The following is a 16,161-nucleotide window of genomic DNA, read 5'->3' as shown; positions in this document are numbered from 1 at the left end:
TGATTGATTGATTGATTGATTGATTGATTTTACTCTTTTTTATCGGTCTCCACTGCAACACAACTTGCTATATTCCCAGCAAACGTCCAAATTTCTCCTAACAATCAAGTGATTAAACTTTATATTCTGCCCTGGTCTCTTATTAATCGCCTGTGTTCGCAGCAGAGCGGGCTGCCTACAGGCCGACAGGTGACTGTGCCATGGGGAAGCTTCGCTCCGACCCAGAGAGGGAGAAAAAAAAAACCGCTCAGGGTTTCCTCGGCGCCCTGGCATTACGTTTCAGTCCTAGTCGAAGCTGAGGGCAGGAGAGAGGAACCCCCGGTCCGGTTTGCCTCCACGCCTCCCACTCCACTTCCTATATTGTCACGTTCTGTTTGAGCACGAGGATCTGTTCGGAGCAGAATGACAGGAGAGCTGCGGGACGACGAGACGGAGGAGGTACAGTATGACTCCGATCCACTCACGCCTAGCGTTACCATTATTATTATTATCCTCATTTGTTTGCACTTGACCTCTGTCTTTTCTCATTTGGATGAGGCTCATTTGCGTCTGCGAGATACAATTCAATTTTCACTCCTCCGGTGATTTTCCCGTGTGCCACATTCACCTGAACGCGTCTCCGCTTTCGCAGAGGGAATGTAAAAGCGCCACTGTGCCTGCGTTAGAGCGCTGACGGGAATTTCTCTGCTCGTCAACAGACTGACGGACCGCAGTTTTACGCAAATCCTCAAAATGGACATTTGGAGTTGAACTGCAGGAGAGGAAGCCTACAAATGTTTTTTTTTTTTTTTTTTTTTTTTTAAGTTTAAAAATTCGTCCACTAATTTGATTTACATTTAAAAAAAGAAGAAATATTAAAGCTATTTCAATTGTTTATTGGTTCAATTTAGACTGACAAGTTTACCATCGGAAATCAGGGAGGGGTTTGACGCGCAGCTTTTGAGCAAATTAAAACGGAAACGAGCCTTATGTCAAAATCATTTATACGATCAGCTCAGCTGACGAGAGGAATGGATGTCAGAACATGGCACGTTGGAGAAGAAGCAGCGGTTTATGTCAAAACAGTTCAAATATGCCCTTTTACGCACTTTAAGAAAAATGTTTCCATGCCGACGGTTACAGCTATGGATGGCCAAAAGTGCCACAATTTAAAAAATAAACGCATTCCCAACAAAAGCTCGTCTGCAGCTAGTTAAGTGCTTATCACTACAACTACTACTTCAGCTACTCATAATAATATTAGTAGTAATCATTTGTGGAAAATATTTCTTCAAATTTAAGATTATTGCCAGTAAATAAAAACCAATAAATAATCATAAATAATAAATAATCTAATAAATACTTTTTTGTTGACAATGATTCATATTGGAAAGTAAGCCTTACTTAAATAATTAAACATATGGTTACATATGCCATTTTTAAATACTAATACTAATGATAAAAACATTATTCATACAATAAAGTAATTATTACACTTTTTACATTTTTTACTGCCTCATGTTAGATTGGCTATGACTGGCATAGTTACATATGATTGCTTTGAATTTACTTGCAGTGCAGCTTAACCAATCAGATGTTATTGTCTCATTTACAAATGTGACAGTGTAGGTCTGAAAATATAAAATCAAGCTTTGTTAGTTCAGAATATCTTTGATATGCAATGAATTCAAACTTTTAAAAAAACTTAGAGAACTTTTATTTTCTGGTGGAATTGTACTATGGCAACAACAACCCAAAAAAAAGATGATTTCACGGCACTTGTGGGATTCCATACAGGTCAGGATATTGTGTTATTGCTATCTGGGTGGTGAGGACCCCTTGCGGCTGAACGCAGGGGTGTGGTGCCTGACTGTGTGCTCATTCTAAACCCATCCCTGTTTGTGGGGCAGGCTGGTAACTCAGCTCCAGCTCCTCTGCCTTCACAGTGCGCTGCGCACCGTTCCCGCACCTCACCGACGCTCCTCTCCTCTCCTCTCTTCTTACTCTTCTTTTTCTCTTTTTTTTCCTCCCCGTCCTCCTCTCCTACACCTCTGCCGTGATCCTCACAGGAGTATCTGCATTCGTTCATCCGGAAACAAGGGAACATTTACAAACCGAACAACAAGGACATGGAAAACGAGAGTCTGAACGAGAAGGCGATGGAGGACGTCCACACCAAGGAGATCGACCTGGTTAACAGGGATCCGAAGCGCATCAACGACGACGTGGTCAAGGTGAGTTAGAGCTGGGTGGCTTTTTATTTTTATTTTTTATTTTTTTTTGGAAACTTTTCTACGTGACGTCGCTGCAGATCCGCTCTGGCATGCAGAGACGCTCCAGGTGTCAGCTGGATACCTGTCATGTTTTAGTGAATCCGCAGACACAGTGTGCCGCGCGCCCCAGAGGCTGCGCGCTGGCCGCTCCAGCGGTCTTGCCCCTATTAGGAAGCAGCGCTGGGGTCGTAGTTAGAAACTCATTAAGGTGAACCGATGCTCGCTTCCAGAGCCAGACAGTCCCGACTCCTGCATGCGCTCCACCAGGAGAGGAAACATTACGGATTTCCTGTTGTTTCCCACAATTTGCTGCTGTTGCGCCTTTACGCCTTTTCTATTTAGTGGGGGAACGGAATTCTTTCCATAAGAGGAGCAGCCTTGAAACAGCCGCACAAACACCGGGAGTTTATTTGGTTTAAAGAGGAGCGGCGCGCTGGGAACCACCTGACGCGCCTGTGAGTGAGCCCCCTCTCCCTCCTCTCCCCCTCCCCGCTCCTCGCCCCGGTGCTGGGTGCAGCGTTTTACATCACAGTGAGGTCAGGGAGCTCTCCACGTGGAACAGCTGAGGTCGGGTCTTTGAAATGCTTGAACTGCACCTTGATAAAACAGGGAAACACCCAAATAGCTGGTTGGTGTGTGTGCGTGTGAGTGTGTGTGCGTGGGTGTGTGTTGGGGAGGGATCCCTCGTCACTCCTACACAGGGGCGCCTCCACAAAGTTTCTGGAAAGGCTGTCCAGTGATGAGGTGGCACACAGTTCCTTGAGGATTATTTAGTTGCTATGGCGACGCTGGGGCTGGGCGATATGGACTTAGAATTTTATTGTGATATTTTGTGGTAATATGGTGATAATAATAAAGATCAAGGTTGGGGGAAAAAACCCTATTTATTAAAAGGTTTGCGACTGTATGACACCGACAGCGTGACTCACAAACACAAATACTCTTGTTGAAGAAAAACATTTGAAATAGTCTCCTTCAAGACATAAAAAGCTAAATTTGTATCATTTGTATCACTGAACTGCACACACAGTAACTGGATTTAATCATATTTCTGAGTGAACTGATATTTAAAAATGCTCTCTTGAGGCAAACAGCAGAGAAAATAGAAAAAAACCTTATTTCCGGTCGCCGCCAGTCTTGTTTTTTATTTGTCATTAATAACTGACATTTATCATGATAGCGATAAATCAAAATTCTTATCACGATAAGAAAGTTCACAATAAATGATAAATGTCCACCTGTAGACAACGCCTAAAACAAATTGAAAATCTAAATGTGCTGTTTTAATATCTCAGTTTACCTTAATTGTGATTAATGCCTGCATTCTATCAACGTTTATATGGTGAGATTTATGATTTTGTTTTTTGTTGTTTTTTTTAATATATGTGCAAGTCGCCATCAGAAACGCCATAAAATAACTTTAAAAGGAAGTTAAATCCCCAACCTCCTCCTGGGCACTGCTGGTCAGCTGGCTGAAAGCAGGCAACAGAAAAGGTTCCCCTGCTTAAAACTGGATATGTTGGTTTAGTTGGAAATATTTACACTGCAAAAGCACCAAACCATACCAAGTATCTCTAGATTCTAGTGCAAATATGTAAGTATACTTGGAATAAGACAAAACTAACTTTTCAGCAAGATATAGGAGCTCATTATAAGTCAGTAATTCTTTAATATTGATGAAAAGTTCCACTGGCAGATTATTACATTTATAATAAGACATTTTTCCCATCAGTAAAATAATCTGCCAGTGGAATTAGTAATTTTTAAAATGAACATTAAGGAATTATTGATTTAAAACAAGCACTTATATCTTACTGAAAAGTTACTTCTAAGTTTGTTTTGTCTTATTCCAAGCATAATAAAATTTCATTGAAAACAAGATGAATATACTTGCTAATATTTGGTGTTTTTCCAGTGTTCAAGTTGGAAAATACACTAACTGTCAAACAAATATGTCGTAAATACCATTATTATCAATATTATCATAGAGATGTGATGTTGTTTACCAGTACAGGGTATAATTGTTATCTTTTTTTGTAAAAGCAACATCATAATTATGAAAAAGTGAAATTGTGGCATCTTTAATCAAAGTTATGTAAAGAGTTAACAGCCATAAATAAATATGAAACAGTTTCTGGATCGGCTCTGCCTGCATGCTGGCACCTGAGCCACACCAGCTCATCTCTGCTGGCTTTTTCTTTTTTCTTTGTTGGCAGGGTTCTATCATCTTTTACATAATCGCTCCCGGCTGGTAACAGACAGCCTCATGAGATTCTCTGCTCTTGCAAAAGCCATATATATATATAATAAAAAACCCATCTTGACAGAGAAGCTTTTATTAAACTGATAAGCTGAAAGAAAATGTTTCCAATTGATCAGTGTTCGGCTTTTATGTTCAAAGGTTTCCACTGTGTGGCCTCATCACATGTCAAAATCTGTTTTTTTATTTAGTTTTTTTTTATATGAGATGTCGTAAATTTCAGTTTGCTGGCGACATTTCTCCCATGTGACTCACGGACATGAAATGTGCTTTTTTGAAAAAGTCCCGTTTGGCCTTTATGAGAACGGAAACAGTAGCTTTCTGTACGGCATTGCTTATAAAACCAAAAAGAAAAAAAAATGCAGTTCTTTTCCTCCTTCTCTCCTCTTCTTTCTTCTCTTCTTCCAGCACTCCCTCCTTCCGCCCTGCCCTCCCCTCTCTTCCCTCTCAGCTCCCCTCCATTGTGACAGTGAGTCAGACTCTCCCTCCAGTCTGGAAATAGAAAGCAGCTTTATGATTGCACACACACACACACACACACACACACACACACACACACACACACACACTGCCCCAATCGTTTCAGCAAGTCAGCTTGTGATTTGAATGCATCTGCTGTAAAAAAAAAAAAGACAAAATCCAAGTCATACAGAAATTGTTGGAAAAGAAGTTGAGTCGTTCCTGGGTTTTAAACAGCTGCTCTGAAGTGCTGTGAGGTCATGAAGCGGCGCTAGGATACGTTTGGAGGAAAACACAGAACCAGGGAATCCCTTCCATTATACCACACACACGCACGCACACACACATACAGAGAGAGAGACCAAGAGAGAGAGATGATCTGAGCAGCACACCTTGCAGCATTCTGATTTCTGAAAATCACACATTGTTCTCTGGCGGGCACGGCAGCAGCTTGCCTCAATCACCTGGCCACATCAAACAGCTTAGCCTCATATGCACTTTAAAACAGAGAACCCCCCCGGCCCACCCCTCTCCTCTTTCTTTTCCTCTAGAGAAGCTGTGGGTCTTTTTATAGCAAGCAGGAGGGGCTTAGGATCTGTGGAGTGGAGCGCATCCACTGGAGAAAACTTTTTAAGAGGGAGCTGTGAGACGCTGGAGCTTCAGAGACTCAGAGGTCGAACTGAAATGAGTCAGAAGGTTATTTATGCTGCTCTGTTAAACTTCTCTGTTTCGCTTTCGAAGGCATCTGGGTGTTTAGTCAGGATGAAAAGGTGAAAGTTTAAAAAAGTTTTATGGATCTCTGCTCAGCTCACGATGCATTGTGACAGCAGCCAGTTTGGAAAACTGCGCTTCAGATTTAAAGTCGAACAGAACGGGAACGTGACTCTTTCGAATCCAACATGGCTGCCGTCTTCTAACGCGGTGATGGAGGTCGAGACGAGGATTTCAGTTAGATTTGTTAGAAGTTTGAAACATAGTGTTTGAACTTTTCCACATTTTGTCACCTTAGCAGCAGTTCAGCTTTCATGGTGATAAACCAACACAAAGCTATCAATCAGTCAATAAATCAGTCAATCAATCAGTTAATCAAAATGATACACAATTTTCCAAATCTGAAAAGTGTGGCATGCATTGGTATTCAGTCCCCTTGACCCTGTTAACTTTAACCGTAACAGTAACTAAGCCCCAAATCAAAATTTTTTGCTGATAAACTGTCTGAACAAGTTCTTTAGGATTCTATTATTATGTTTCTGAGAGAATTTTGATATTTTTATGTAAATTTGTTTTGTTCTGCAATATTTTGCCTCAAACCATCTCAGTGCTGACCTCCTTCAGCTGAGCGGTTCTTAGGCAGTTGAATTTGGTTGCAGAGATACGGCTTGGTGTATCGCTGCAACCAACTCTGACTCCTAAGTTGCCATGGCAACAGGCGAGTGTTGGTCAATAGTGTTACCCAACTTTGCAAATGTGTGATTTATCTGCGATGTGGACACAGAATGGAAGGGGACTCCTCTGCTCTCACTTGGCTCCGCCCACTTTGGGGGCATTTTTCAAAATTTGTCAGGGGGCGGGGTTATGCTTCCCACACTCGGGTTAGATCCACTGTAAATAAAATCCAACCAATTGCCTTTAGAAGCAACCTAATCACAAAGTAGAATCGACCTGTGCAGATCCCCGCAGCATGATGCTTCCATCCTCATGTTCCACCATGAGGATGATGCATTCAGGGTGATGTGCAGTGTTGGTTTTCTGCCAGTGAAATGTTTGCACATAGCTGGATTTTCTTACACACGTTTGCTGTCTCCCTTTATAGCTTCTGATGAATTCCTGTTGTGTTCCCTGGTGTTGATGATGCTGTTTATTGGCTAAAGTAAATGGATTTGTACCGAGATTAAACTAGACATGGGTGAATACTAGACAATGCTGCATATTTTACTATCGATCCGATACCAGATAAATATAGTGCCAGTATCGCCGCTATGATACAAATACCAATATGTTGTTGTTGTTTTTCCTTTGAACTGTTTTATTCGAATCTAGAGCCAAATTTGAAAATCTGAAACCAAAGAATCAATCTGATACTAATACTGATACTGACTTGATATCGATATTATCTATATTTTGGATCAATCCGCCCACCTTAGTGGATGCACATTGATACCAGACCAGTCAGTGTAAAACCTGCTTCTGGAAGCATTATACTGTGGAGGTCTAGTTACACAACCCGTAAGAAAACTTTGTTCAAAATTTTATTTAGGGGTATGAGAGTGAAAAGGCTAGAATACAAATGCAAACCGCATGCCTAAATTAAATTCAGTTAAAACCAGAAATCGTTTTCCTTTCATTCCGCAGTTCTATAAAATGAGCTGTCTGTTGCATTATCACATAAAATCTGAATAAAATACACTGGAGGAACATGAGAAAATGTGTAAAATGTCTGGATGTATGAAAATGTTTGCAAGGCGTGGCTGATTCTACATGCACACCTCAACAAGCCCTGGGAATATGTTTTGAACATTAAAAAGCATGGACACATTAGTTCTAAACCAGCTAAGTTTGCAAAATTATGTGAAAAAACTCAGCCAAAATAGTTCATCTCCATAGGCGGTGGTTCTAATTGGTGCCTCTTAACAAATATTTATTTCTCCCTGGCGACTGAGGCCTTGTCCCCAGTGGAGGGTCTGTCAGTGCAGCACCCTGTGGCCGTCTCCTCCAGGACACACTTTGTCCACTCAAGCCTGGCCAGCTGCCTCTACATAGAGCTCTGCTAAGCACTTGGCTCTGTTTACTCAATAATACAGTTACTCTGCCCACAGGTCACATGCTGACCATCAGACTCCGTTGTTTCATATCAAACCTCCCACTGGACCGCAGCTCTTCCACAGCCACCAGCTCCTTTTGAAGAATCTCTTTAATCCTTTGTCTCTGAAATTTTCCCCACATCTGGAACGAACCCACTGAAGACGTCATGCTGCTTTAAGCTGGAGGTGAAACGTGTTTCCTCTCCACATTTCACTAAACAATAAATACTCTAGTATTGGGCTGCTAATGATCATTTTAGTAATAAATTATTTTATCCATTAGTTGATCAATTGGAGGGGAAGATTGCACATTTTGCTGATTTTTCATTTAACCACTTATTGCTTTTTTTCATACAATATTAGAAATACATTAAAAATGCAAATAAGTAAATTCAGTCTATTTTTTTTATAAATATTTTTTTTTTCCTAAAATGCAATAACAGCATTGCTTTAGTGGTCATTTGTTAGGAAAAGATGCATCTGCAGCTAAACAGTACTGCTAACATCAGCATATGAAAAGTTCAGGCCTTTCTGCATCAATAATCAATACAGAGGAGGGCTGATCTGCTGATTATTGTTGTTATTAATAATTGGACAGCAAAAGGTGCTTAATGGATTTTATTACAGATTTTGAACCAGGTGAAGATAAAACATTTTTACAAAGAAGGTTTTTCATCTTAGATGCAAGATGTGTATAATTTTTGTACAGTTTTGTCCCAATTACTGCTGTACTCCTGTTAACGATTAATCGATTACTAAATTAGTTGATGATTATTTCAATAACCAATTCATCCCAATTAATCAGATTAATCGTTTCAGCCCTGCTATGATATATATTCTTTTGTTATCTTGTAAAGACACAAATTTAACTGTTGTACAGCTGATTGACTGACAGACCGACCGATCAACCAACCGACTGACTGACTGACTGATTGACTGACTGTGGATGTGCCATTTTCTCCATGATTCTTTGTAAACAACAACAGCTGATGAAGCGCCTCCACTTAGCAGTCGTGTTTGTGCCTCTCTGCAGAAAGCCTCTCATTTAGTCTCAAACACAGTAGTGGAAACTGGCGCAGAGTCGCTCCACATTGGAAAAATTAAATGGTGGACGGTCTGGCTTTGTGGCCATTTCCGTGTTGCTGCAGCTGAAGCAGCCGCTCAGGGTGAAGGGCTTCACCCTGAGCCAGACGTCCATTTGAGGCACAGAAGCAAATGTTCATGGAAAACCTGCAAGTTTTTTTTTGTTTGTTTTTTTTTCACAGCATGTGGTTGACAAGAGGCAGCCCACATTCTGGAAGTGTTACCAGTCCACTGCAGGGTCAAAAAATGACAAAATACTCCCACTGAAGGGCATTCAGAATCTCCGGTGCAGCTAACAGGCATGTTAAGGAACAGGAGTGATGGTGGAAAAGTCTGGCATGTTCAGAAGAACCTGCACACTCCACACAGAAATAAGTTAGGATGACCAAAATGATTTACATTGGATAAATCCCAGAATTATGATTCCATCTATGATTATGCCACGGATGCCAGAATCAGCTTCAGAGGTTTAGTTGCCTTTACTTTTTCACATATATAAAATAATGTCAGGTTTGTCAGTTTGGTTCAGATAGCTTCTTCTCCCATAATAAATGTAATCCTAATTTAAAAACTGATTTTTGTATTTGCTCAGGTTATCTTTGATTATTTTTGTAACTATCACAATGATTATAAAATGTGCTAAACAAAAACCAAACACAGCAAATCTGTAGACTTTTTTACCGCACTGTTTGAAGCTGAACTGCTTCCATGTTCAGCCACTGACTCTCAGCACAACAGTCACCCTGTGCTCACCTTTTAGGGAAAATCTACANTGAACTGCTTCCATGTTCAGCCACTGACTCTCAGCACAACAGTCACCCTGTGCTCACCTTTTAGGGAAAATCTACAAATCTACAATGGATAATGGAGCTAAAGGATGTCCTAAAAGTTTTTTTGTTGTTGTTGTTGTTGTTGTTGTTTAATTTCCAGCATGATCAATTCCAAAAAGAGGGCAATTTAATGATGACAAGTAGACGCGTGTTTGGTTGAAATTCAGAAAAATAAAAATAAAAAATACAAGCATTATTGAGTTTAAAGTTATCTCAAATAATTGATACCATTCCTAAAAGAGCTTGCATTCTTTGGTTATATAGAGTTTATTTTGTGCCAAAGTAAAACTACAAAAAAAAAAAAAATTGCAGTAAACTATGGTTTCATCAATGTCATCAATGTTCACATACATCTAAAAGACATCAGAAGTCACCAAAACAACTGCTAAGTTTCCACCACACAACATTTTTGCATAATCTGTAGGTATTTACAGTATAATGAGTACATGCAGATTTAAGGTTGTGTTTTAAAGGCTAACTATAAGTTCATATTCCATAGAGCTGTAACATTAACTCAGTCATCTGCTCCCAAACTCCTAAAACATATCCCAATACTAGCAAGCATATAAGATTTAGCATTGTCTAAATCATTTTTACTTTTATGATTGCAGCTGAAGGCTGGCTGGCCACTTTGCTCTTATCCAATGATTTAAAATCATCCGTCTGCACCAGGACATGCCTTTTCTTAACCTCTACAGTCAGGTTGTATAAGCAGGTATCCCAGCTTTAAACAGGTGGATCAGTTAGAAAAATGAAACACTTCACTTTTCTGTCAACATGACACTTGGAGATTATCCTGATGACTTATTGATATTACACCCATTAGCCCTTGGCGTGTCGGCCGCTCTGTTTGACAGAACCCAGTCTCCATGGAGCTGGAAAATAAACATGGAGTCAGAAGCCAGCGAGGAGGAAGAGAGGCAGAGATGGAGGGAGAACAACCGCGGCGACGGTGTCTTTATTTTATTTTATTTTATTTTTTTCTCCTTAAACAGCTCGGGTCAGGTGTGGAGCTCCAGCAGGGGGCCTCCTGTTTTAAGGCCGAGGCAGTCAGCAGAAAGCTGTTCCTCTGCTTCTCATTCATGGCAGGTGATAAAAGGATCGGTGTCACACTGACACAGCTGGAATGTCTCCTTCTCTCTGCTGTTTGTCCAGTCAATTACTGCTCAGGAGTCTTTGGAGACATAACCTGAAGCTGATCTGGAGACAACAGAGCAGATGCCAGAGACTGTGAGTTGTGTTTGCGTGTAGACTTGTGTGTGTGTGTGTGTGTGTGTGTGTGCAGAAACGAGTATTTTGGGTTGGGCAGATGTTGGACTGCATACCAGCCACAGCACAGAGAGATATAAATCTCGTCAGGAATCCCACCCTGCAATTCAGCAGAACTGACACTTTCACAAGAACCGAGGCACCTGATTTATGCTGGAATAATGAGTTCAGTCTATCAAGCCTGTCTGGTGGTTTTATTTGCTCCATATCGCTGCTCTTGTGAAACCTATTACTCAATGGCAGAAGAGGATTGACAAGTGATAACGATTACAGCAGCTGGCTGTGCTGCTTCTAAGGGTTTGAGGATGGGGATGTGAAGGGCCAATTCACACAAATGTATGGAAAGGGCTCAGATTTAAAACCAACATACATTCCTGGTAAATGTTTTGTTTTTTACAGCTTATGTTATAATATAAAAGCTTAAAATTAAAATCCTTATAACGTGACAGATGTCGTGTTCAGTCTGCTTCTGAATTTAATTTTAAAGTTTTCATTTTATATGACCACATATTGTTATTCCAGAAGTAGGGATATTTACATACATTCTTCTCACAGCCTGGTTATCTTGGTTAGATTAATTTCTATTTCTAAATATTACAAATGTAAGGGGGAAAAAATCCTCAACTTCTCATTCCTGTTGTTTGTATGTCGTCTCTTTCCAAAAATCTAATTGGAACTTCAATGAAATGTGTAACAAGTCAAGTTATCAATGAGTCATATCAAAGCACTTATTGTAACTTTAATGTGGCATGACACTGGGACTCTTTATCAGCAGATGTTCAGTCTTGAATGACTTGGATCCATTTGGGGACAGATTTTGATAGCGACATCTAGCTAAAAGTCATTTTAACCCACGTAAATTTACATAAATACTTATTTTCAGTGTCCTTCACTGATAACTCGATAAATTTGTAACTAGTAGATTAGCAAACAACATATTTCTACCATATAAATATGTGTAATTATTTTTCTTTCAATGGGAGTAAAACAATGAGGAACAGATGCAAACATTCTTTGACAAGCTAGTCCTTAAGAAAAGAAACCTGGTCACCAAGCTGGTCACCAAGCTAACAGTTTCTTTCATAGCGCCTTAGCAAGCAGGCTGCTACCTTCTTCTCAGGCTGTAGCAAGACGTGGGGTTGTCTCTCCTGTGGAGTTATTTCTGTTTCAAGATGGAGGAAAGCAGACAAACCAGCTCAATATGTGGAAATTAGCAATTAGCAGGAATGTTAGCACCGCATCACACCCTAATTGAATCGGTTTCACCTTCTCTGAACCAACTGCAGTGCAAACTAACTGCAGTGTAACTTTTTACAAACGTCCTACTTTTTGGACAAGCAGGTTAGATTATTGCATAAAACGTAATTAAGACGCTGATATAATGATCACTTCAATAAGATTGCATGGTTTCCATGGAAACAGTTCATCCAGATTACTATTACTATTACTGTTATTATCAGTAAGATTTTTTCTGCCGTTTGTACTCCAGTAGGTGATTATTCTACTGGGTACACTCTCCCCTCAAAAACAGCTTTTTATTTTTTGTTTCTGTTTGGAGTTTCTGGAATTAGCCTCTCAGAACTTAAACATTCCCACCATGTCATTCATTCCTGCCAGCACAATAGTTTATAGCTATAATTCTTTAAAGGTTTGGTTTGAATGGGTAAAAACATATCATTTTCTACAGGAACAAATGTAACTTTGTGACTAAAACAACAACACTTATTAACATCTATGCTAACTACTAAGAATTGTGCACCAAGTCAGCTTTTTTCTGCGATTTGGAAGTCACAACAAAACGAGGTCAAATATTGTGATGTAACTTTTTTTTAATCACCATTACCTTCACTACCTTCATTTTGACCTATTATGCCTTGTTAAATTTAACTAAATGCAGTTTGGCTAGTGTCTGGTAAGTATTCTCATACCGAGCATATTTGAATAGTTTGTTCTGACCAGCAAAAAGACCTCACACAGATTCTAGCTTCAGTACCTGAGTACCTGTCAGAACCTTTAATAAATCAATCCAGTGTTTGCCAACGTCTTTCTGCTCTCCTTGTCTTCAGGTGGACTTCGAGGACATCATCGCGGAGCCTGCGGGAACCTACAGCTTTGACGGCGTGTGGAAAGCTAGCTTCACCACCTTCACCGTCACCAAGTACTGGTGCTACCGGTTGCTGACGGCGCTGGTCGGCATTCCCCTGGCGCTGATCTGGGGAATCTTCTTCGCCATCCTTTCCTTTGTCCACATCTGGGCCGTGGTGCCGTGCGTGAAGAGCTACCTTATCGAGACCCACTGCATCAGCCGCGTCTACTCCATCTTTGTCCACACCTTCTGCGACCCGCTGTTCGAGGCCATGGGCAAGTGCTTCAGCAACATCCGGCTCCGCACGACAAAGGAGGTGTAAATGCACGAGAAACACGAGGAAAAAGGAGGATTCATTGCAAATCACAGGAGGGAGGAAAAAGTGAGATGGAGAGAAAAGTTAGGGAATGGGAAAAAAAAGTAGACCTCTGGAAAATAAGAGGTTGAGGGATGTTTGGAGGGGAAGAGGCGAGGTCACCCAACACCTGGCCCGGCCTTTCTGACTTCTCTGTTTTTTCTCTCCATGGCGGCTTAGCCAACCAGGTGGGCACCCAAAAAATTCAAAGGTTAATTCTTCTGGGTTTTTCTTGAGGTTTTGATTTTGTGTGTGTGTGTGTGTGTGTGTGTGTGTGTGTATGTATGTATGTGTGTGTTTTTTTTTTTTAAGTGCTGTTTCTTTTTTCAAGCAAACAGTCGACAAAGCATCGTATCCTCTCATTAGAGTCGTTCCATGTGTAATCCATGTTAAGATGAGGAGGTCAGGGTCTGCTGCTGTTGTTCATGTTTTCTGTTTTTGGGGCCCCGGTAGTCCGGAGCGGGATGGTCAGACTCAAAACTAGGGCTAAGGGGGGGTCGCTGGGGTCAAACCGGAGACAAAGGGCAAGCACTGCTGGATTCTGTCTGACTCAGCAAACGCGCTACTCCCGCTCGCTCAGAGCGGCACAACAACAACCGGCTGCCTTTCCATAACCCCCCCAAAAAAACATCCTCATTCACCAACCATCCCTCCTCAGCCCCGCCTCCTTCTCTCCAGTAGTCTGATACTTTGAACCCGCCCGTCTTGCTTGCACTCACCTGTGTTTCCTCGCCGTCCGCCATGCCCACCATGCTGCCTCAACGTGCAGAAAGCCGTCTCCTGTAAGCACCCTCAACCCCCCCCATCCCCAAATACCACCAAATCACCGCCTTGTTCCTACACCACATCCCCTCTCTGCACCACAGATTTCACCACCAGTGCCTTCATAGCCACAGATATGTGTGTGCGACAGGATATTCTGATTATGTGCCTTTTGTTTTTTTCTTTCACATGTTTTTAGAGAAATTTCTACCCTTTATTGTTCACACTATTTACAAATCCAGAGTGCTTTTGAACATGAAGAGCTTTGAGGGTTTTTTAAGTGTTATGTTAAATTGTTTTAATTTGCTACATGTGCCATATGTGTGGTTATGTAAAAAATAAATAAATAAAAGCACAAAAAAATAAACAATAAAAACAATAGCCTTATATTCCAGTGCACTAATCTCTGGGAAAGTATTAAGATCCCCTTCACTGCAAAAACACAAAAAATCTTATTAATATCTTAGTACTCTTGAAATATACCATGGCATATTAGGGTTATTGTAGCAAAAAGAAAATGAGTAAATTTTCACCAGAACATCAATTTCTGAGTCTAGAAAAAGTTTGAGATAAATCTCAGAAGGTTTCTGAGAAAAAAAAAAAAAAACATTTTTTATGAGTTTGAAAAGTCAAACATTTCCAACTTTTCAAATTCCAAAAGTTTCCAAAAGTCAGGTTTTTTGAAGGAAATTTACTCTTTTTTTTTCATTTATCTACAGTGGCTCCAAAGTGCTGTCATAAAAAATAAGAAACTTCACAAGTAACTTTTCAGCAATATATAATAGATCCTTAATACTGATGAATAGTATTAAGTATAGTATTGATCCACTGGCATGAGAAAAATGTCTTATAAGTGAAATAATCTGCCATTTTTTCAACAACATTACAGAGTCATTTACTTTAAACCAGCTCTGATATTTTGCTGAAAAGTTGCTTGTAAGTTAGTTTTGTCTCAAGTGTACTAAGACAATTGTAGTGAAAACTAGACCCGAAACACTTGTTAATATTTTGAGTTTTTGCAGCGTTTTTGCCTTTTCTTTCTTTTTTTCGGCACTGGAATTTGACCTTGGAATGTGCTGTATTGAGCTGGTGTGAAACCCTGCGCTGCTTCCACAGGTTAATGCATTGGAATTAAGACAATGTGAGGCAGAAAGTGCTCGTCTGGATGCATCACATGGACTTGTTGGTGTAGCCTTGGCTCTGTTTTCACCCTCTGCTCTGGGTGGACCGGACGGGGTAAAACCGGGCCGGTATCAGGGCTGGAGTTCTGTCTCATCAAGATGCAAAAAGCTCGCTTTAAACGTCTGCCACCTTTATCTCACCTGCTGTCTTTTCACGGGATTTGATAGTATCTCTGCACCCATTTGTTTCTTAAAAAGTGAGCTTTTAAGTTCTGAAGGTGATATGTTATTGTTTTTTTTCTTTGTAAAAAATAGTTTTTCTTTCTTGCTTCCTTTTATGTACATTATCACATAAAAGGACAAATAAAATTTAATATAATCCATTGTGCAATAGCTTGTTGTCGTTATTCGCTCTTTCATCACACAGATGGCTGGAGCTAACGCCTGCCCCTTTAAGAAAGCAAGGACGTAACAGTGGCTTTTTTGTTCTCTTTTACTTGTGATATTGAGTCATAGCAAATCTAATTGTATAATGATTCATGCAGGAAAGTTGGTAACTGTTTTTTTTTTTTTTCTTCTGCTGGGCAGCACACAGACACGAAGCTGCTTCAAGCAAATCTGGAGCCACTGAAAAATGACTTCCAGCTGCGGTGCCCTCCACGCTGCAGGGTCTGAGTCTGAGGTCAAAATCCTCACACAGGTTTCAGGATGCAATACAAAAGCTTTTGTTTTGTTTGTTTATTCCCCCTCCCCCCAACTTGGCATTATGTTCCCATGGATACAAGAGAAACAAATAAATGTGTTGAGCAATGCTCATGAGACCTGAAGGCAGTTAACTGTACTCAGGTTGATTTACGCTAAAGCTAATCGCATGATTATTCAG

At 40.5% G+C, this 16,161-nt stretch overlaps 1 protein-coding gene across 1 annotated transcript; it reads left to right on the top strand.

The window, feature by feature from the left end:
* The first annotated feature begins 302 nt into the window (after positions 1-302).
* Positions 303-15,659, top strand: cav1 (caveolin 1). The gene is made up of 3 exons (XM_007570305.2): positions 303-438; positions 2,049-2,213; positions 13,021-15,659. Exons 1-3 carry the CDS (start codon positions 403-405, stop codon positions 13,360-13,362), a joined length of 543 nt encoding a protein of 180 aa, XP_007570367.1. The 5' UTR covers positions 303-402; the 3' UTR covers positions 13,363-15,659.
* The last annotated feature ends 502 nt before the right edge of the window (positions 15,660-16,161 follow it).

The sequence above is a fragment of the Poecilia formosa genome, unplaced genomic scaffold, assembly GCF_000485575.1.
Source record: "Poecilia formosa unplaced genomic scaffold, Poecilia_formosa-5.1.2 Scaffold258, whole genome shotgun sequence".
Lineage (NCBI taxonomy): Eukaryota > Metazoa > Chordata > Actinopteri > Cyprinodontiformes > Poeciliidae > Poecilia > Poecilia formosa.
The sequence above is the reverse complement of the archived record's forward strand: the minus strand, read 5'-3'. Positions and strand labels throughout refer to the sequence as shown.